General features: G+C 32.1%; 1 protein-coding gene across 2 annotated transcripts; it reads right to left on the reverse strand.

The window, feature by feature from the left end:
* Positions 1 to 55: 55 nt before the first annotated feature.
* On the reverse strand, positions 56 to 22,257 carry LOC107188189. 2 transcript variants are annotated; one of them, XM_015576442.1, is made up of 6 exons: positions 22,146 to 22,257; positions 15,738 to 15,984; positions 14,590 to 14,607; positions 11,315 to 11,416; positions 1,937 to 2,062; positions 56 to 197 (listed from the first exon to the last, which is right to left on the reverse strand). In XM_015576442.1, the coding sequence occupies exons 2-6, from the start codon at positions 15,904 to 15,906 to the stop codon at positions 106 to 108; spliced, it is 507 nt and encodes a 168-aa protein (XP_015431928.1). In that variant the 5' UTR covers positions 15,907 to 15,984; positions 22,146 to 22,257; the 3' UTR covers positions 56 to 105. The 2 variants fall into 2 exon arrangements, with proteins under 2 accessions (XP_015431928.1, XP_015431929.1); XM_015576443.1 differs by lacking the exon at positions 14,590 to 14,607.
* Between the last annotated feature and the right edge of the window lie 1,996 nt (positions 22,258 to 24,253).

Here is a 24,253-nt window from a genome sequence, read left to right on the forward strand (position 1 = left end):
TATCAAATCTATCTGAACTCGTTTTCGTTGTATTCTTATTATTAACATGGAAAAATAATTTATTATAATAATTCGTATTATACAAAATATTTGGCATTACGTTGATTATACAAGGAACCTGAGCACCACTAGTATCGTCATGAACTTTGCAAGACATGTGTCGACATTCGACTGTGCTCCATTCGCCCGATATTTCCCTGAAACACAAAAATATGATTAACAACAGATTAAATATATAATTGTATTACGTCCTCTCAATAGCCCACGGATTTTATTGTGTGAACATTCAACACATTTTATAAATTTATTAAGGAGAACAAATATTTGCGTAGTAAAAATGTTTAAATAGAAAATGCTATATTTCTTCTATTGTTAATTATATTATTCTATTATTTAATATAACCCAAATATAATCTCTACCTCCGACAAACTTAATACGTACATACATGCATTTTACTAAACCGTATAAATTAGAGATTAGAAGTATTAAATATATTAACGTTCACTACATTTGTATGGGATAAAAGAAATTAAAGCTTAAATTACTTACGAAAAAGCTTAATCGTAATTTATCGATATTTTTTAAAATATATGTGATGGAATTAAGGAAACAACCCGGACTACCATTTGGTTGCAGATTGATAGCAAATAGTGACGAAATCTGTCTACAACTCCATGGCCATCTGATTCCGAATTTGGCTTGGGATTTGCAGACAGAGCCTGCCTGACAGAATCGTGAAGCAGATTGGCAGTAGATTGTTTATAGCAGATCCTGTATCAAATCTGTACCTATTCTGGTTACAAAAGGTTATAACAGGCATTGGACAAAATCTGGCTGTACAGGTGTGGCTGACTGTGAATAATTGTTTATACGAAATGTTATAAACAGTTATAAAAAAAAGAAATTCAAGTACGAAAATGAAACAATAATTAAATTCATGCGAACGTTTGTTAGGAACTCTATTGTGATACGGTGCTAGGCGTACAGTCGAGCCTACTTTGCGAAATCTGTGCTAACCTCGAATTGAAATTAGGTAATGCATATGAGTTATTGATCAAGTAATCCCTATTTATTTAACGAATATTTACAACATAGAAACTGCCACCTAAATCACTAAACTTTTGCGGCTATAGTTAGCTATCCTAATAAGTCAAAGATCTGTACTGTTTAATTTATATCTACAGGGTGCCCCAGTAAATGCAGCCACAAAATTTCAGGACTTTCTTTGAACTTTGCAAAAAATTGTGTTAAAAAAGAGTTGAACTATATTTAAGTGTGCATAACTTTCGTAAATCAGAGTTTCTTTATTTAACATTTTTTCTATACAAAACCAACGACTATAAATATGTTATAAAAAAAATCACAAATAATTTAATAAAGGTCAACAGAAATTATGCAACTTCTAATGTTGTTGACTTTTTATATGGTATTTGTGTAAAAAATATGTAAAAAATGCTGGTGTTTTATTTAAAAACAGGTAACTTCTATATCCACGAAAAAAATGTAAATAAAGGAACTTTTTACAAAGGTTGTGCACACTTAAATGTAATTCAACTTTCGTGTAACTGTAACATAATTTTTTTTAAAGCTCAAGAAATATCCTGAAATTTCGTGGCAACAGTTACGTGGGACATCTTGTATAGTACAATACTTTGCCATTTTCCTTCAGTAAAAAATCAAGAAGACATTTGTAATTTAAAATACATCTGTACATAAGTAGAAAAAATTGCAAATTGCATGTTGGGACACCTAGTATGTCATGAATTGATTGCAAAGAAAATTAATGTAAATATTAGTAAACATTGGGAGTCTATGGAACAAAATACAACAAATACAAGTGTAATGGCAACACAAGCACGCATCGTTGCCTGGATGCATACTTTAGTTTATTGTTATGTACGACTTAGAAATTGTCATTGTACAAGTAATACTTACACACAGAAGCTAAATAGGAATGACAACAACATTCCCGTAACCTCGCGTATTCAGCACAATCCCCTGCCTGCACTTTACATTCTTCTGGTCCCTCGCGACAAGTGTGCTTGATGAAGGGGAACACCTCTAAAACAATAGACTAATAAATATACGAAACACGATTTCAATGACTTTGCATGAGAAAAAGTTGAAATCAATGAAACTGAAAGGTATAGTGTAGAGGCGTACAGAGTGTTCAAAAAGTTTCTCATATACACATCTACGTATCAACGTTCGAATTGTAATTGTAATTGTAATTGATTAATTGTTAAAATAATATAATTACGATTAAGGTATAAGTAAATATAGCGGAAAAGTAATGTCGATAGAATATGAAAAGAATTAAAAAGTAATTACTAATCTGATATTTTCTAACTATTCGATAATTGTAAGAATAATTATATTGTTTACTATATTAACAATCATAATTGCAATTGCATATTTTGTTCTTGTTTAACATATTGAGCACACATACACTACCCAGATAGTACCTGACGCCTTGAAGATGCCCATTTTACGGCTATTTTAGGTCTACAGCGCCTTGAAGCCGTCTTCAAGGCTTCATGTGCTATCTGAATAATGTAAGTGCCTACGTATAACTTGGACTTATGATATATCATTTGATAGCATACCAAAAAAAAACATCGTATTCCAATTTTTTACCCTCTACCTCTATCAGAAGGGTGGTAATAAGGAAAATTCGGATTATGTGGTTTTCCCTCTACTCCTCCAATTTTCGCACATGCTAAAATTCTGTTAAAGTTCTAATATGTGGGGTGTTCCAAAATATAATAAGTGTAAGTACTTGAAAGGGCTAATTCCTGGGATGATTTAGAATAACTTTTCCCTTAACAAAAATGTTATCTGAGGCTTTATTAACGAGATATTAACAAAAAACCCCGACCAATCAGAGCGCGAGTCTGCCGGTCGAGTTCCCGCGGTAGCGTTGGCTACCAATCGCAGCGCGTAGCCAACGTTACCGCGGGAACTCCGCCGGCAGACTCGCGCTCTGATTGGTCGGGGTTTTTCGTTAATATCTCGTTAACGAAGCATCGGAGAACTTTTTTGCTACGGAAAAAGTTATTTCAAATGACCTTACGAGTCTCCCATTTCCGCGTCCTCCAACATTTTTGTTATACTTTGTATGTATAGCTACTGTACTGTACACAATATTTCTCTGAGGAGGAATTGGTACATTCTTAAGCTAGCCTTCGATTTTCGGTGTGTTGTGAGATCAGTATTGATTTTTGTTAAAACTAGTATCCAAAACGGGATTTTTAAAATTATATTTTGGCTTGTGTTCAATAATTTCTTGTTTAGTTCTAATAAAATAATATTTACTTTTTGACTAACTTTGAAACATGTATCCGAACGAAATATGAATGGTAAATTCCAGTTTTATATTAGACGTGTTCTTATATCCGATGATACTATCGAATACGAAACGCAGTATCGTGATAACTGGCAGTTTTGCACTTGGGTCGGTTGACAAGCGGTGCACGTAACCAGTTGAAGGTTTCCGGTTCCGTCTGAATTCCGGACAGCATAACCTCTTGGCAACAGTAAATTCGATTTGCTTACAGAACGCCTCGTCTACAGATGATAATCTTACTTTCCAATTTAACAATAAATATAATTTGTGGACATCTATTATATTTACATATGTAACTAATAGACGATTGTCAAAGAAAAATGGTAAAAAGTGGCTAAGTTTCTGGTTCTTTCGGCATCTAAGCTATTAATAAGACATTATTCTATTTGCTCCAAGAAATTAAGAGTGCATAATTATTTAACGCCCATGTGATGAGAAAATTGTGAAAGAAGCAGGTGAAGAGAACGGTGTATGGAGCGAAAAATTTGGAGTTGCTGATTTTAAATCATCATAACTTCTAAACGAATGCATGAAATATAATGATTTAATTGCTATTTTGTAGATAAAAGTTTATATTTTAATTGTATGTAAAATAGCAATGTAGAGTGTATTGATTAACAACCTTAGAAAAATTCAGATAATTAATGACGACGCAAATATTCGGGGAAATGTGTTTGTAATTATACTATAATTTACTTATAATTTGTAAGTAATATATTATTATACTCCTAATTTGTCGTTCCATGAACCGTTCTCTTCATCTAATTTTTGGACAACTCTCCCATTACATTGTCGATAAATAATTATGCATTCCTAATATCTTTGATACTTCTAGAATATGTCTTATTAATATTGTAGCTTACGTGTCGAAGAACCATTTTCGCCACTCTTTTATCATCCTCCTTTATTTCAAGACATGCAGAATAATTTATACAACTAGGACAAGTGATATCTCTTTGTTTCATGTACTGATAAAAATAATAGTTGAAATGTAGAATGTAAGAGGTTAGTTACGCTTCTGATAATGAGGTTCAATTTTCAGCGACGTATTTTATCACTAAAAGGAAGACGAAACTGCGTCAAAAAAAACAAATGAAAATTGTTTCATAAGATATTTCGTTTACGAAAATGTAGTACTAACAGCTGTATAAACAGCAATTCAAAAACTTTTGAAAAATCTTTCCAGATACGTTTATATGCCATGAGAAACTACAATATATTCAAGTTTGAACAAAATCCGAAATGTTACTCCAAAGAATGTCCGACTTCGCGTGGAATGACCCATAAATTATGTATTTCCACCTGAGTTCTGAATTTTGAAATGCTTTTTTATTGTAAATGAATAAATACAACATTATTTGATGTCGTTGTGTAAATGAAATAAATACTGCGATTCCATGTAAGGAAATGGCGGTGTTCTTGTTTCTTAACGACGAAAAATATTTTGCAAACGTTAATTACACTGGTCAACAAAATTTAACTTTTTGTTTCTCTTCGAACATCCAGTTGCTGATTCTTATAGATTCTTCTGTACTAAATACGAATCCGTAAACAGTTTTTTGCCATCACGCTCAGTTTCCGAGAAATTTGATTTTTTAGAAAAATGCAAATTTTCAACTTTGAACATTTCCTGTGTTCAAACATTAATAGTTATTAACAGAAATGGTAAGACACTTTTGTGTTCAATACAGGAGCGAAATAGTAGAGTAAAACCTGCGACGCTGGCAGTGGTACTCAAAGACAGCAAGCGCAGGCATTCGACTGTCGCTCGACTGTCGCCTTTGAGTACGTCCCTGTAAAATTATACATACATGCTTATCTTTGTTAGTTTGTTCATCTTTTATACTTTCTTATAGCCACCACTGTAAATTCTCGTGCGAATATGAGTGCAGGCCCGAATTAAGATTTTTTGTGGCCCAGGGCTATCACATTTTCGGGGCCCCTTGGTTGAAAAGCGGTGTGGGATTTTTTGTAAAAAAGCACGACGAAATACATAAATTTTCAAAAATTGAAATTTATTTTAAATAAAATTGAATAACATTTAATCATAAAGAAATAGAACGTTCCGGGGCTACTGCCCCCCCCTAGATCTCTCTCCCCTTCATCCGGCGCTGTATGTGTACTTTTATCATATAGTCTGCACATTTTATTTAAAAGTTGAAGTAACTAGAAAATGCAACGATAAACTGTAATCATGGAATGCGAATACCATGGAACTTTTGTTACTCGCATTGCCCCAACATCGATTTCAATCGTGCCGCAGCCCCGTTTAATCGATTCCGTCGATTAGAAAAGAGCAAGGAAGAACGTGCGATTCGTATGACTGATTGAAATGGACTCACGTATTCGATACGTGTTGTGTAGTGCGTGCAGCAACGCAATTTTATTGCAACCGCCATTGCTATTGCCATTCGCATATCCACTCAAGATGCATTAACGGTGAATATTGTGTTAAGAATAACGAATTGAAAAGTGCTGGAATCGAAAACATATCATCTGGAAATGGTTAAAATCGCTATAGCTGTTTTTCCAGTCATTTACGATTAAATGTTGTACATGCTACGATTTATATTATAAAAATCAATAATGCACAAAAATGTGCAAATTCTGAAAACACAAACTCCAAAATCATTTTAACCAATGTTATTAATTTATCACATACAATGCCTTTTTCGGATTTCTTCGCGGCAAAAAGTTTGTATAAGTTTCATTTTTTAATGTTTTCTTCAAGGTCACAAGGCCCTGTTTTTTGTACGTACACGCACATAATTTTTCCTGTTGTATGTTATAGCCAACATTATTATGCATGTGTCCATGAACAATAGTATGACCTTGAAATGACCTGGAACTCTAAAAATTTTAAATTCACCTGCATACTCTTTTTGCATCATCTGATTTGTTTCTTGAAACCATTTAAATTACGTACAAAATAATATAGAAGATATTTACATGGTCTGTTTTAAGCGGAAGATCCTGTATATTTTTGAGTGTGCCTACTTTAATGTCAGCTGTAAGAAGCAAGAGAAAAGAATACGCATTTAGAAAGAGAGTATCGGTGACCTTGAAAACTCCGAAAAAATGACCTTGAACCAAAAATATTCCCTGCAGCATGTTTGAAGAAAAAAAGAAAATATTCTTTAACCATTTATTTTGCAATTGTTTCAAAGAAATGCAATTGTATAATAGCGAGGCACTATTGGAATATTAAATATAAATTACAAATTTAAAAATTATTAAATGTTTATAAACAGAGCGTTGTTGCACTTTTAATATCCCATATTTTTAGTTTAACATATTAAGCAAACATTAGTAAGTACAATTCTTATTAAAAATATTTCAGAAATGTAGCAGTCATTTACTGGGCTTTTAAATATTTCGTACTTTACAAATAATTTTTAAAAAATTACAATAAGATTAAGTAATTATTTTTATAAAAATTTCAAGAAAAATAAATGTAATTGCAATTTCAACATTTTGTTGTTATAAACAAATACATTCAAGTATTAATCCTTTGCATTCGAAATTTTTAATTTTTCATACATTTTGACGCTTCAGAGGCGACAGTCGAGTGCAAAGGGTTAATCTTAAACATCAAGAAATTCAACAATTCTGTCATTCACTGGTTGGTTTACCCTATCCAAATTGTTAACGATATTAACTTAATGTACGACAGTGAACAGATTTTGAACAATTGCATGCGATAGGTGCGTGTGAAGCAAATTCACTACAGCTTGAAACAAAATAATAAAATACATAATATACTTATTCTGCTTGTTTATAGGACGAGGTCACGTGAGAAGATGGCCGTAGTTAGAGGTTCCGTCCCCCCTGGACGGAAAACAGTGGGTTTTGCACTACTTTAGAAGAAAAAATTGGACTTTGCCCCCCCCCCCTTCCCGGAGGAAACAAATTACATTGCCTCCCCCGTCTGATAATCTGGCTACGCCCATGAGGATATGGTAATTAGGAATTTTAGCAAATGGATTATACATAGAGGTCGATGACCGATAGTAGCGTGAAGAGTACGGACGAAGAACGCATGAGATAACAAGTGTCCCTGTTCACAGATATGGGATCGTTTCGTGTGAGTCACCCGATATATCCATCCTATGTTTTTCGACATCAACACGCGTGTGAAAAAGAAGGATGGATCGTTACAGTGAACGATAATTTCCTGAACAGGTGATTGTCCTTCCGTCCAGCTGTATTTAAAGGCGTCGACGAGTTTACACATTCTTCATTGAGCACAATGAAAATTCTTCTTTATCCTAAAATAACACTTTTCTCTTATTTTGCAAGAAATGTTTCCACTCCGATCGAAACAACACACAATCTATTCGATTAATCATTTTTACAATAAACATTAAAAAGTTCATAAATAATAATTAAATGTCGATGATAATGCAAATATTTCGATTGCAGAAAATTTATTAATTGTTAGTTTAATAATACTTGTGACTAGATAATAAATTAACTATGACCATAAATTATTTTCAGCCAGCATTAGTTTAAATAAAGAACGTGGCAATTATTTGTAACTCTACCCAGTATTATCCGAATTAGTGAGGAGACATAACCGTTTAAATGTTTAGGTAGATATTTCAGCTGGATAAGATATTTAACTCATTACACGTTAACTCGTTTTCTTCATTAAACTTCTTATTAATTACAAACGATTCCAAATTTCATACGTATATTGTGTATTCTATCATTTTAATCAGAATCATCTCATCAAGGTGTTGATGAAATTTTCATTAACAAAGAACCAAAAATAAAAAAATGTCATCGTCACATTACTGTGAATCTATTCATACGCAGGCTTTTAATCGTTGCCAGCAAAATAGAAAAGCGAGCTGCCGAAACTCGGCCCGGGAATCGTGTCTTTCTACGATAACAACTTCAAACCTGTCCACAGTTTTGAGCATTAATTAAAGATTTACTGTATCTTTCAAAGACTTTGTATTTCCCGCGCTGACTCTTTTCATAATGAAATATTGCTAATTACCGTATGTCGAAAGTCATGTTCTCACTGTGGGCACTCTTTCTACACAGTTTGGAAATGATATTACGCAATATTCAGTTCCTAAAGCTGCATCTACACTATACATATAACGAAACAGTGTTATACAACAAATTTTTGTATAACCTTGCTATAAAATATACAACATGTTTTTATAACTTGTTACAAGACTATACCTTTCAGACAACTCTGTTATAAGTTTGTATAACATTTCGCGTCGCATTATTAATAATGGCGACACACTAGATGGATGACATATAACTTGCTAACACGAAAAATGTTATGTAACTTTACGTTATATAACATTTTTCTTTCTGTTTTTCTAACAAGTTTTAGAACATTGCTATATAACATGTTATGTTATATAGTGTAGACGCAGCTTGACATCTTCGAATTGCAACTCAGCACTATGATACCAGACTGCGGATTTTTATGAAAAATCAAAGTTTTTACAGTAATTTTTAAAGCCAGGTGCTATTGTAGAAATTTAGTTTCCCTCTTAAGTATCTTATTGGATTCAGAATAAAGTAGAAAACTCGTTGGATCCGATGAAAGTTTTGTTTTTTATTCTATGTCACAGAGCCCTATAGGCTATAAATGCATAAAATTCTCAGTCTAATTATCACAAACACTCTTTTCTGAGTACCTATTCGGAAACTGGGATGGCATCTTATCGATTCGAATTAAATTACACAAAGAAATATACAGTAGAGCCTCCCGTATGCGAACTAATAAGGAGACACAAGTGTTCGGTTAAAAGAATTCTTGGATAATGGAACAATCACTTTTACTCATACTAGACTTCATTTATTTAAACGGATATTAAGGAAATTGAAGGTTCGTTTGAGTATTTATGGATACTATAACTTATTGGCGGGTAAATTACAGGAATTTTTCAATACGAGCGACTGCCTAGAATTCGATCGAACAGAAAAAAGTATATATTGTATGTAAGCGTTACATATTTGTAACAGAGGAAGGCTGGGAGACACTCTGTTCGGATAACAGAATGTTTACATGATAGAACGTTCGAATAATAGGGTATTCGGCTAATGGGTGTTCGGATACGGGAGGTTCTACTGTACTGACAATTATCGTTTGAAAACAGCGAGTACGACCGACAATATACCGAGTCCTCATAAACCGTCATCGACTAGGGGGTCCGCGATTTAGAAGTTCAGAAGCTTAATTTGCGTGTAAAAATGGGAATTTCAAAACCAAACGTCGTAAGCATGTATTTAATGTTCATATTTATTTAGAGAATACAAAATTGTTATATACTTTTTTATAAATAATATTAAAAAATTTGTTTACAGAGTTATCATTGTTAATTACAAGTTCTCTTATATCATTTTCGAAAATTAATGAACTCCTTTCAAAATTTTTCTTCTGGGTAACAAAATTGCAGACATTAAACAATCAGGGAATGCTAGTAATGTATAGAACAAATCAAATAATTTTTTGTGTATGAACATTAGATGCAAACAACCTTTAAAATTCGACTGTGTTTCACCGTGAATTTAGTGGTTTTTTTCTAAAGTAAATTTTAAAGTGACCTATACATTTGTGTTATTCGTTGGAATTCGGAAATTAAGTTGACCGGGCTAATACCTTAGAAAGCAAGTAATAAAATAGATGTGAAATTAATTTTTTTTTATATTGAGGCTGTAGGTAACATCAAAGTAAAATAAACTTTCTGCACGTCTTTAAACTTTTAGTTTACTTGCGACCCCTTCCCAGTGGAAATATTTTCTTTTCATTATATTAACCATGTAGCAGACTTTAAAATGAGAGAAACAAATTTGCCACTTTTGGGCAAATTTTTCCTCCTATTTCAAACCACTGTGCGACGTGCGAATATGCGATTTTGAGCATACATAAGTACGTCCATGGTTTAGATTACGAAAATTACAGGCATTGTGACGATTCCAGGTTTCATTATTGTTGTTCGAAATTTCTGTAGAGTTGCATAATCGAGCCGCGAATGATTCCACGGTCAATTCTCGACGCAGAAATTGCCTACACGCGATTGCCGTTTTTCAGCCGATTTCTATACGCAAATAAACGAAGGACAGTGACAAAACGTGACTGATACGGAATTGGAAAGCCAACACGAATCAAAGAAACCATGTAGTATCAAGGTAATCGTTTCACATTTCAGAATAATTAGTTCAGTGTTTACAAAAAAAGTGTTAGGAAACCGAAGAGTTTCTTTACCAAACAACAGGCTTGAGCAGAAGTTATTTAAAGTATAAAATGAAAGATAATATGTATTTAAAGTGATTTCGTTTCATGAGGGTATCGAATAAATCATTCTAAAGTGAAATTCATTTTAATTAACGGTTTCTAATACTTGTGTACTAACATGTCATTTTTAGTTTTGGACGTTTATACTTTTGTTGGAATAAGAGCAGAGTTATTAAGTGCAATTGCTTTGTAAAGTAACAATGTTTTTTTTTCGTGATTAGGTCGATTTTTATTTTAATTTACAGTGAAGCTGTCACTGCATTATTATTAAAAAAAACTGTTTGTGTTTGGGTACTCATGAAGCATTTCTTATTTTTAGTGGGAAGCGTTAAAGTATATTATAAAGAACTATTTACGTTAGATTAAAATTTTCATACTTACTGTAAATACCAGAAACAATATTGGTAAAATATGTATTTATCGAATTCATTATTTGCTTTTGGCTTAAAATTTGAAACTACATTTTATATCATTTTCCAACAAAATAATTTCGACGAAAAGCATTTGCTCATTCACATAAACAACCACACAAATGTTTCAACATACTTTCGAATCGAACAAGTCAAAATCTTAAGTAAACAATTCGTTTTATAATAGAAAGATGCCTAACTCAGTCATATACCATAGTTTGTGTAAAGGTAAGAGGAGGAATAGTGAAATGATTGTATAATTTTCATTATTTTTTAACGATTTTACTTACCATTGAAACTGCCATCGCAACAGCAATGATCGTTTATAACACTTTCATTTTCACAGTAAGTCATCTCTGCATTTGTACAAGGCTTGCATCCTGGAATGGGACCTGAGAAATGTGTCATAGATATGATATTTTAGTTCGTTAATAAGAAATTTTAACCCCCTGCCATACGATGTCTTTTGCGACTTCACTCTTAAGAATAACTTTATCGTTAATACTTTACTTTTATACAAAAGGAATTCCATTCTTATGACAAGTGTTACATTTATTCTAAAGTTTAAATGTTAATAACAGGGAAACAGTAATTCACGTCGACTCAAAGGAAACAAATAATATACATGTTTACTAAATTCAGTTTGAAATTATTATCACTTGTCTGACTCGATGTTGTAAGGCAAGGGGTTAAATAACAACAAAATGCCAATTTGTTCATTACAGTAAAACGTTGATTACCCGAAACATTCGAAAAACATTTCATTTCTGGTGATCAATCTCTCTGATAGTTGGTTGAATGAAAAACCAGGAAATCAGTGAAAGAAGAATATTTTTAGTTTGTATTGCTTTATCGTTCTCATTTTTTTAAAGTTTATTATTAACCGCTGGAGTAACATGAAATGATGACTCAACTTGGTTAAACAGGTAATCAACGATCTATTGTAGACGTAGGAGCTTAAAATTCTGAGAAGAATATTCGATTAAATGAAGATCACATTGTAAATTAACTAAAAAGCAACTGCTTAAGCTGCGTCTACACTATATACATATATCGCAAAACAGTGTTATACAACAAATTGTTGTTACACATGTTACTATCCAACATGTTTTTATAACTTGTTACAAGACTATATCTTTCAGACAAGTCTGGAACAAGTTTGTATAACATTTCGCGTCTCATTATTAATAATGGCGACACACTAGATGGATAACATATAACTTGTTATATAACATAAAAAATGTTATATAACATTTTTCCCTCTGTTTTTCTAACAAGTTTTATAACATTGCTATACAATATGTTATGTTATATGTACAGTGTAGACATAGCTTTACTCTACTACTAAAGACAGAGCAGTCAGACCGCAGCCAAGCCATACCATACAAAGATGCTACATAGGGTATGTCTGTCAGTTACTGTGCCCATTAAGACGAAGATCAAAGTTTTCGATCAATTAAATAGCTGTTTTTTATATTTTGCTCTTCGACACATTTTTAAATTATATTTTGATGTCTCTTATATAAGTAGGATTTTTTTTTACAATTAAGTACTATAATTAATGTACGATAGTAAAGAAAATATAAAAATAATTTTTTGAGTCAGTTAATGTGCCCTTGTGTATACGAAAATTCAGTTACTGTGTGTCAGTTACTGAATACTTGTATTGATTACTATGTGCCAGTTATATTGTGAAAAATTTCCTTTTCGAACATTTTTGAACAATTTATTACTACATTTCTGAATACTTACAATATTATTGTAGTAAACAAGACAAACTAATGCGTAGGTACATACACGTCTTATTGTTAGTCGTTAGATAGTAGGTATCTATAAAAGTAAGGTTAGGAGTTCAGATTTAGCTTGTTATTAAAGGGCTCAGTAATCGACGCATAACGTGAAAATGGGTCCAGTTACTGCATACAGTAATAGCAACAAACCAAAATTTTGTTTCAGTTACTGGATTATTATAAATTAACAAAATATTTTCATCAAATCGATTGTATTATACATTTTTCCGTTATTTAAACGAATTTTTCGGACCCGCAGTAAATTTTTTTGGTTTTGGGGATTATTATTCTTTTTATTTGGTAGCTCCATTTACTCGGTATCCCTTAAGCTTTTCAATAAAATTTCTGGCGAAATATCACCAAATCGTCACCACATAATTTCAATAATTATTATTACTATAATCTAAGTGTTAATAGTTCACACTTTTACTCCAATTATGCTAATTGTTAATTAAATTTTATTTACAAATTTTAATATATCCATTTGAATGAGTACGTAATTTACTGTACATAAACATAATGTAAGGGCACAGTAACTGACACACTTACCCTACTGCTGAACACCATGTTCCCCGAGCACCGAAATTATAAATGTATGTATAATTTTCATTCGAGAATAAATAATCACGTCTCATTATTCTCGATTTCTGATGCCGTTATGAGACAATCGCATTAAACAGGCGGAATATTAGTATGATTCACGATAATTAGTGTCTCGATGCTTTACGCAATTGTTTTGAAATCGTGTCGTGGCTGCACACGGTGCCGATGGCATTATTCTCGATACTGACTTAAACACAGGTGCATTCACCGGTAATAAGTAAATGCTTCTTTCCACTGCGTTACTCGCAAATTAGCATAATACTTTAAGAGAATAAAATTCAAATTGAAAGCTAATTCCAAAACGGAAGTTAATTTCTGCATCCAAAATGCTAAAAAACAGATCGGAGATGATGGTAAAATTGTATGAATTAATGGAGAAAAAGGCAGAAACGAAGAGTAAAACTGAACGAATTATACAGGGTGTAACAAAAATGTTGGATGACCCGGAAATGAGAGACTCGTGAGGTGATTTGAAGCAAGGTTTTTCTTAGCAAAAATGTTACCCGAGGCTTTGTTAACCAGATATTAACGAAAAACTCCGACCAATCAGAGCACGAGTTGGATACATCAAAATGTGAACATGTTTTTTTAAGCAATTTTTCGAGTAGTAGCTTTTGAAACACGTGCAAATATAAACACATTGTAACAGTAAAATCATTCTAGAAGATAAATGGAACTTTAACATTGTTTTTTAAGAGAACGGTTGACTTAAGATCCTTGGTTCCTTTGAGACTTTTGTTCCTCACGATGAGTACTATACGATGCAATAAAATAAAAAAATTTGACCTTTTGATCTTGATTTTCAAAGTTAAGGTCAATTTTGCGGTTCATTTTTTTAACAGATTTCCACCGATCCAGAGACTTAGAATCCCGCTGTGGTGGTCGTGACATATAATTTTTATACACCCTGTACATTTGTGCTGAGATTCGCTTAGTCAAATTATTATGTACGACCGTAGAAAACGTGGACTAGTTTAAAGTCTCGAATAAAGAAGGCAACCTTGGCTTCTATTTCCTGTCGATAGTAATGCTACGTTAGAAAAATAAACGATCGGTGCTGATGTTCAGCAATGTTCCGGCAACGAGTGTACCAAAAACAAGGTGTCCTCCCGTTTCTAGCATGCACGGAGCCTAAACAGACAATTAACTCGGTATCTATCGTGGTCTCGTACCTTTTTCGTCCATACCGGCTGCAAAAATGGGACACATAAAGAAGGTCGATTAATAAAACGAAAAGCCGATGAAGTTAATTCGTTGCAGGAGGATGTGGCCAAAGTATCCGTTCAGACAGATCAAATGGAAGCTATTCTCGGAGGAAAGATAAATAGATTTCTCTGCTTCGTAAAGATGCTTTATAGACCAGATGTAGAATAAAGTCGGACAAGGAGCTCGACCTAACGCTTTCGTATACCTACAGTGAGAGTCAAAACTAAGTGTACACCTTACAAAACGTGAGGTTCATGGTAATACTTCTGTAGCATTTTGCTATTAATCATGGTAGTAATACAGTTGGATATGATTTTGTTAACATTCTCGGGATAAATAGGCAGCTAACATGTCCGAGAAAAAGAAATTCGGAACTATAACAATAAAATTTGGTTAAACATGGTGAATGTACTATTATGTTGATTTTTATTCATAGTACTATAGACAGATTTGGATATTTAAATATTTCAAAATCAAATTCAGTTGCAAGCATGGGTCATTTAATGCGAGTTCATGGCCCGAAATATGTATACAGGGTGTAACAAAAATGTTGGAGGACCCGAAAATGGAAGATTCGTGGGGTGATTTGAAACAAGTTTTTCCTTAGCAAAAATGTTATCCGAGGCTTTGTTATCGAGATATTAACGAAAAAACCCCGACCAATCAGAGCGCGAGTCTGCCGGTAGAGTTCCCGCGGTAACGTTGGCTACCAATTGCAGCACGTGGCCAACGTTACCGCCGAAACTTGGCCGGCAAACTCGCGCTCTGATTGGTCGGGGTTTTTCGTTAATATCTCGTTAACAAAGTCTCGGATAACATTTTTACTAAGGAAAAACATGTTTCAAATCACCCCACGAGTCTCCCATTCCCGGGTGTACCAACATTTTTGTTACACCCTGTATACTAAAGGTGGTGAAAAATTGTTTGCTGAAAAACACTTTCAATCAGTCAGGTCCTACCTCCACAGTCACCAGATCTAAATTTAATAGAACACCTATGCAAAATGTTAGATTCTAAAGATAGAGAGATAAATATCAATGGACCCCATACTTTCAAAGTGTATACTCACTTTTGACTCTCACTGTATGTGCGGTGTAATCTGTGAATTTCATACCGGGATAAATTTCCAGCTTCTTCGCTTCGGCGATCGCGTCTTCGTAAAGTACCTCATGTTGTAGAAAATATTCCTCGTCCGGATGATGGTTCACCACTGTGACCGAACGAAGACTACCGAGGGTCAGTATCGCTATCAGAATTCTGAATCCAGTCGCGTGGTGGTTCATGCTAAAGCCTCTTCCTCGACATCTTCGACGGCAATGCGTAACGCGGTCCTCTTAAGCGAATTCCACTTCGATTCGATGCTTGAAATAACGAATGTATCGTTAGTCAAATTACTGATGAAATATTATTTCGATTATAAGTTCTTCTCGTGTTATTTTAATTGGTAACTAACACAAAAGATCGTTTTGAGTATTTCGATTCCGTAACTTCATCGTTTTGGTATTGTTGATAACAGTATTTATAGTAATTATTGTAACATATGTCCCACTTGATACTATAGCAGCTTTTGTATGAAACTGTTTTCGTACATAATTTGAAATCGTTACATTCGGTGCATCACCTGTACTATAGTAAGTACATTCTTTTTAACATTGGATCTTATACATATAAGGTAACTAAAAATCGTACACCTTCTTTCGTAAAACACTTTTTATCCCTAATAATAATTTGTTCATACGTAATAAATCAAATCTTATCCCAAAGAGTGACTCATCAATGACAGATATGTACATTTATGTAATAAAATTGTATATACATTTTTTATTGGAATTAAGTTACACGTGTTGGTTCCATTTGTGCTTTATATTTATATATTTCATAATCGTTGAAAATTCATTGGGTAAGAAAGGTGAATTACTCGCAAATCTTGTTGTCTTGAAGTATAATATACTTTAAGAATAAGAAGTTTTGAAGAATGTATCGTTAGTCAAATTACTGATAAAATATTATTTGGATTATAAGTTCTTCTTGTGTTATTTTAATTGGTAACGCACACAAACGACCGTTTCGAGCCATTCGGTTTCGTAACTTGATCGTTTTGGTATTGTTGAGAACGGTATACCCTTTTTCTTCTGCGTCCAGACTTATTTCATACGCATTGTATATACATACATATAGTGATTGTCGCAACCGGAAGTGTATGCAAGATTACAGGATAAGAATACTAGCGGGACAGTAGCATACAGACGATAACGATTGCTCTATCATTATTGTGATCCAAGGTAAATCCTTAAAATGATCCTCTGTTCCCGAAACAATTAAATTGCCGAGCTGTTTTTAACAAGATTTTCGAACCGTATTCGTAGCTGAAGAGAAACTGTTTAATTGTTTTTTCAAGACAGAATACTTTGAAATTTTGCATACAAATACCTGTCGTTATTGCGTTCTTATGAATATCGAATTCCAGTATTTCTGATTTTCTCATGTTTAAATGTGCCATGCAATATTTTGTCTGCTTAATCAATCAGTCTTTTTGCTATTTATGTATAATTTCAATAGATATATATAAATACCTCATTTGACATATTTTAATTATGACTATGCATTACTTGTATTATATACCAAACATAATCACTCTCCGCCAGCATGAAAGAATTCATTTCTTCACATCGTCAATAACAAATTAATACATCTTTATCATTTAATTCCATTTTTATGTACGTCCTTCTCTCGTTGTTATGATTCTGTACTAAGTGGTATTTATCCCATTAATAAATTATTATTATTATTATTATTATTATTATTATAAAGTTAGCATCTATCATTATAACTATTATATGTATAAGTAATATCACGAAAATACCACGTAATATATGATCTATTGTCATTTGAAGTTATTTTCAAAGATTTGGAAGGACTTTGTTATTTTCATTTTTGTGCTTTGTTCACGCGTATTATTAACTGTCTGAAATCAAAATTCGATAACTGTTCACGTAAATGTCTTAGTTTATTTGTACAATATATATTTTCCGGTTATATGTTGGCTATTTTTATGTTCCTTTATTATTGTTACCGAATAACAAATCGAGGATCATCCGTAAAACGAAATTATAAAGGAACTAAAAGATTCATAATACATATCGGTACAAATTAATTCTATATTAGTTCACTACAATATTGCATATTTGTTATGTAAGGTATAATTACAACATAACAAACAAAGTCATCAATCAACGTTACAAATTGAACGCATAGAACTATTAGGTAATCGTGTTACTGTATCTAATTCTGAAAACCATAGGTAAGGAAAACATCATCAGACGTAATTACAGCACAAGTTCATGGTAAAATGAAATATGTAGGTAATTACATCATCTTATCTTTATATCTGTTATTCAGACCAGGCCGATGTTTTAATGTCGCAGGCTACACGCGAAACACATGGTTCACTTGAATGCGAGAGGTTCTGATATCGATCGCATAATTCATTTCATTTCGGGAATGATTTATCCCTCCATATCTCAAACATACACAAGAAACTACATTTCCAACATTTTTGCACTTTTTTGTCAAACTAAAAATGTGCAGTTTGTTCATTATTGTTTAAATAATAATAAATTTCATAAATTTCTCACTTGAAAATGACATCAGGCTTTTCGATACAATATTCTTATACGAATCATTGTTCACATATTTGTGGAATAAAAACGATTAATGAACGCAAAATTTAGAAGAAAAAAATTTAAGGAATTTCATGCACATTAACGAAATTCCATTGTTCATTTACATAATCCAGTTTGCACGTTTTACCATCTTTAGGAGACTTAAAGTATTCTGTCGTCGTTAATTGTGAACAAATTATATAAAATGCTATCTTTTTCATTTATTAGATATTATTAGACTGCGGATTTTATGCAATTACAGCCTCTAGAGCCCCATGAAATACAATAAAAAATAAAACTTTCATTGTATACCAGGAATTTTCTATTTTATTCCCAATCCAATGAAATACTTAAGAGCGAAAGATATTCCTATATTTGCTCGTACCTGTATAAATTATTTTAGAAAATGTCGTTTCGCATAAAGATCCGCAGTTTAGATATTATATTAGGTTGCTACATAGCAAGTGTCATTTTTAAATTGTAGTGTTTGAACGACCAAGACTTATAATTAGACTGCGGATTTGTATGCAAAATGATATTTTCTAAAGTAATTTTTGACAAAAAGTCTGTCGAGTCGCAATAAAAGACACTACAAAATATATTTATATTAATTCCTTTTTTATTATTATTATCAATTATTGGAATACAATTTTAGAATTAATATTCATCTGAACGAACAATTTATTAAAACCTCGAAAACAATTGAAAAAAGTTTTACTTTTGTAATTTAGGTAATAATATATCGACACATTAAACACAAAAGATGCATTATTAGAATAATCATTAGAATTCAATTAGAAAACATTAATGTTAAAAGATGTAGAAAAACTTGAAAAAATATTTGAAACTTTTAAAACGAAAGCTAAAGTAAACTTTTAATTTTTTAAATTATAGTTGTTCTGATGTTTGGCAGACTTGAGGAAATGTGCATCACTTGTTATTTTTTCGGCAAATTTTGAACAACTTTCTTTCAAATTAAAATATATAAATAATTTATTTTTTATAAGTTCAACCGAACATTTATTTCGTTCATTTCTCCATTTAGTTGACATGACACTAAAAACTCTTTCATAGTATATTAATGTTGCAGGAATTGAAAACACATACGAAACTATTTTAAAAATATTCATACATTTATAATCAGCACTTTTTAAAATCATGTGTTATTTGCTACATGATGTTTTGGATCTTGTAAAATGTTCAGAACTTTGAATAGAGTCCAAAGTTTTTTGAATTAATGTTACTTCATCAAAAAGGTCATCCATATTCAAATCCAACTTTTCTTTTGCTTCGAATCTTCAATAACAACAACAAATTTCTGCTATGTTGGAAATGAATTATTTAACAGACTTAGAAATGAAGGACATTCGGCATTTTTCTAAACTCAAAAAAGAACAAGGACAGGAAAGCTTGTTGAAGGACTGTTCTTTCCAAAAAAGGACGGTTGGCAACCCTACTTAAGGGGTCATGCTTAGTCAGAAGTGTTCAAAAAATCGATTTTTCACTTTCTACATTCTCTTTAAGTACAACATCTCCAAAATATTCTGTGCAAGTTTCAAGGTAATCCAATTAAAAATGACAAAGTTACAGGCGTTAAAAAATGAACATTTTATATAAGTGTAAGCTTGATTTGAAACTTTAAACGCGTTTTTCTCGAAACTACATTTTTCAAATCGGTGATCAATATTTCTCGAAAACTACTGTGTCGATTTACATGAAGCCTTTTGCGTCTTATTTCAAATCAGAAAAACTTGTCCTTGAACGAAGGATTCTTTTGTTCGTTCCATACTTTTTTTTTAATTGATCAAAAACGAGTGATTTTTTAGGTGAAAATCGCACTTTTTCAGTAAAATGTTCGCCATTTTGTTCCTAATCAATATTTCGAAAAATCCTTCGTTCAAGGACAAGATTCGTTCTTCCATTAGATAAATCTTACTGAATTTTTAATTTCAGAGGAACCGTTACGAAGTTACTGTGATCACGGCAGACCACTTTTTGTGAAGAGACATCCGGGAGATCGCTCACCATTTATTTAGTAACAAATGTTTTTAAATAAAAAAAATACCTTACAATCTAGAAACTGCAATCTTTGAAACACAAACACATTTTTTGAAAAAGGTCTTATAGTTTTCGAGAAAAAAATTCCTAAAGAACACTCTTTTTCGGCCTTGTGACTGAGCATGGCCCCTTAAATATTTTATATTGGGTTCAGAACAATGTAGAAAATACATTGCATCGTTGGCATTACGCAAAGCCCTATTGGCTATAAATGCATGAAGTTCGCAGTCTACTTATAATGAAAGAAATATTTTTCATCGAAATAAAATCCATCTGAATTAACACACTCTTGCTAACGAATTACAAGTAAGTATCTCGATCCCATATTTAACGATGTGAAGATGGCTGAAATAAAGTGGGATATATTTTTAAAAAAAGAAACATTAAGTACGCAACACCTAATATATGTGTCGAATTCTGTTTCTATAGTGCAAAAGGAAGTAATTCGTAAACTGGTATATAGCGGAGAGGATAAGTAAGAATAGCGTGAAGATGAAACAAGGTAAGTACTTACTAGAAGTTATAGTCGTTGTGAGTCACGGCTAGATGACAAAGACAGACGATCGTTAATTAAGTCCAATTAAGGGCTCTGTACGCGAAACACGGATATCTTGACTGTTTGAATCAAGGTGGCATCGCGGAATGTCTTTCTGTTAATTTCGTCCGCGTTTTTCGCATGATATTTGCATTTCTTCTTTCAAAAAAGTTAAAAAAAAAAGAACGATTTTAAATACGATACGGCTCTAGTAACAAACTATTTAAAACCGAGCACAAAGTTAACGAAGGCATTATCCATTTGAGGAATTACGTCAGGAGCGTAGCAATTTTCTGAAGATGTTCAATGATAATAACGTAACCAACGATACGGTTATAAAACTACATTAATATTGTCGCTTCATAGAGCAACTTTTGAAGAAATGATGTTTCATTTTTCGAAGAACGATTAGAGTTTTTATTTTAATTATTTCATGCGTAAGAAACCACAACACATTAGTAATTTTATTACACTATTTTGCATAGAGAAAAGAATAATGGTTAATATTAAATTAAAAATTTTTTTTGTAAACAAAGCCTAAAAGCCGTCAACTACTGTTCATGCGTAGAAATCGATTTCATCGCTCGAAGAAATGACTTTGTTTGAATTTCATACGACATTTCTGAATTAAAGCGTATCTAAGTAATCAAACTTATTAAAATTTAAAAAAGATATTTAAATTTCCAATCGAATGAAACACTTTTAATTCTAATTAAAGAATATAATTCCGCTAACAGCGCTCGGTGATTAACTGACAAACGTTTATGCGTTATAAAAGAAGCACCATTCATCCGATTATCTTAAACATTATAATTAACAATAATATTATTAATATACATACGTTCGCGTTTAAAATCACGCTCGTCGCTTCTAGTCTAATTCGGAGTAATTTTTCCGTTACATTTTTAAGAAGGATGCGTTTATCTCCGCTTGATCTCTGACCCCGTCGAATTATCACCATTTTTTCCCGCTTATTACGAAACGAACGGAAAATGTGATGAGAGAAAAACATATCATAGTTATCAACACGTTTGTTTCATGTTTTTATTTCTTCCGTATGAATTTAGGAGTAAAACAACCTAATCAAAACACTCAGTGTAACCTTAATATTTATTCATTTTAAGAACATGTTTTATTAACAGTTATCGACACGTGTTTATGTTACCAGTTATCGACACGTGCCTTTCATTTTTCACTATGTTTTTTTTACTTTCGTTACTTGACAGAAAAAGGACCGCGGAAACAATATAAATATGAATATTCTTACCATTACTTTGATTTTTCGTGCACAAACAATTCAAGGTAGAAAATCCGTTTGACGCTCGATGAACTTTTCGTTCACTAACACAAAGCAAATAGATTGTTACTTCGAGAAACACCTCAATCCACCATATTGTACGTTAAAAGAATACAAAAAATTTAATTTGTCTTCCGGTGACTTTCTCTATTATTTAGTAAACGTGGAAAATATTGTACGACGTATACGCCGGTAAGCAAAACACAACGCATCCGAGGACGAGCAACCGTCAAAGACTACAGGCTGCGTTGAACTGTCGACGGCCGAGGGCTGAAAAGAGTGTTAGGCACCTCCACCACCATTCCTGTAGCACGGTTACATTACAACTCCACGGCTGCTAGAAAGAACATGTTGCGTTACAGGGTGAGGCACCTAACTCAACGATTACAAATTAATCGTAAATTATTTGTTGTACGAAAAAGTGTTTTAAACTAGAAAGTATTCGTACACCCTTTAAAACGCAACAACTTTTTTTTAAATTGGTCCGAGCAACATGAGTTTATTTATGAATTTAGGAACACTAGTTTACTAAATGCTGTGTAAAAAAAAATTGAAAAAGTTACAATTGGTCCGAAGAAAATAGTAAAGATTGCTTTTTTAAATATTTTCATTTGAGCCTATAATGAAAATTTAATAAATACATATCGAAGACTTATGTTAGTTATATACATGTTGAAAATTTCATCAAAATCGGTTAACGTTGTTATGAGATACAAACGATTGAAAATCGGACCAATTTGAAAAAAGTCAGGGTACACCTTTTAAAACGGAACAATTCTTTTCAAATTGGTCCGATTTTCAATTGTTTGTATCTCATAACAACGTTAACCGATTTTGATGAAATTTTCAACATGTATATAACTAACATAAGTCTTCGATATGTATTTATTAAATTTTCATTACAGTCTCAAATAAAGAAGTTGTAAAAAGCAACCTTTACTATTTTCTTCGCGATTCGGTCCAATTGCAAATTTTTCAAATTTCTTTTACACATCATTTAGTAAACTAATGTTCCTAACTTCACAAAAGAACTCAAGTCACTCGGACGAATTTGAACAAAATTGTTTCGTTTTAAATGATATACGAATACTTTTGTCCCTCACTGTATGTCAGTATAAATCTTTTTCTTCTACACTGACTACGTGTAAAATTTTGAACGTGATCTTAATTTTTTTAAATAGACTACTCTATATTTCTTTACGAAAATTAAAGAAGCATTAAAAATTGAGTAAATGAGGCATAAGGTCAATGTCTCTATATCTAATCACGTCCCGATTTTTGCTCAGTACGTATATTTTTTATTTAGTATAAAAAGTTAAACAATAAATTAGTTATACAAAAAATTATTTAAATTAGTTCAGTATTTCCTGGCATTTTCAGTATTAGCTGAGCAGAAATAGGGACATATTATACTTCATACTAAATGAACTATTATTAAGTTAAAATGTATTTAAAAATACTATTGTTTAAATTTAATGATAACGGGAGGTTTAAATTTGACACCTCAAAAGCTTTCTTGTTGACTGTTGCATAAATAAATAATAAAAATTGATTTCTGCGATAGCAGAACTTCTAGATGATTAGAAATAGGGACGTTGAACTTAGTATGTTTATAGTGGGTATTTATTGAGATATTTACAGTGAAAGTTTGACTATAAAAGGTGTTTCACTGAAACTTATTACACCATCGACGACTCCAAGAAACATACAAAAACTATTATTAATATACGTGCAAAAATCTTCTAGAAGTACACTAGAAAATATGTATTTTCCATTTGTCAAACTATTAAATGTCTGTATATGGTCAACAGTTCGAACATTTTTTATAGCACAACTTTTACTTATTACCTATTATATTTTTTTATCCACGTAAATGAGTATTAATAACTGAGTAAATAAGTATCATACCATAATAGGTCTAAAGAGGGAATTATAATGACACTTAAAGGAATACACAAAACTTTATACGTGAACAATGTAGACAAAAATAATTATTGTAACATATGTAAAACACTTTTTATCCCTAATAATAATTTGTTCATACGGAATAAATTAAATCTTATCCCAAAGAGTGACTC

The sequence above is a fragment of the Dufourea novaeangliae genome, unplaced genomic scaffold (assembly GCF_001272555.1).
Source record: "Dufourea novaeangliae isolate 0120121106 unplaced genomic scaffold, ASM127255v1 scaffold130, whole genome shotgun sequence".
Classification (NCBI taxonomy): domain Eukaryota; kingdom Metazoa; phylum Arthropoda; class Insecta; order Hymenoptera; family Halictidae; genus Dufourea; species Dufourea novaeangliae.

Coding starts and splice junctions, on each gene's coding strand:
- LOC107188189 (XM_015576442.1), bottom strand. CDS start 15,906: ATGAACCACCACGCGACTGGATTCAGAATTCTGATAGCGATACTGACC. Junction 2,063..11,314: donor TTGCGATGGCAGTTTCAATG/GTAAGTAAAATC, acceptor CTATTGTTTTAG/AGGTGTTCCCCTTCATCAAG. Junction 198..1,936: donor TTCCTATTTAGCTTCTGTGT/GTAAGTATTACT, acceptor TTTGTGTTTCAG/GGAAATATCGGGCGAATGGA.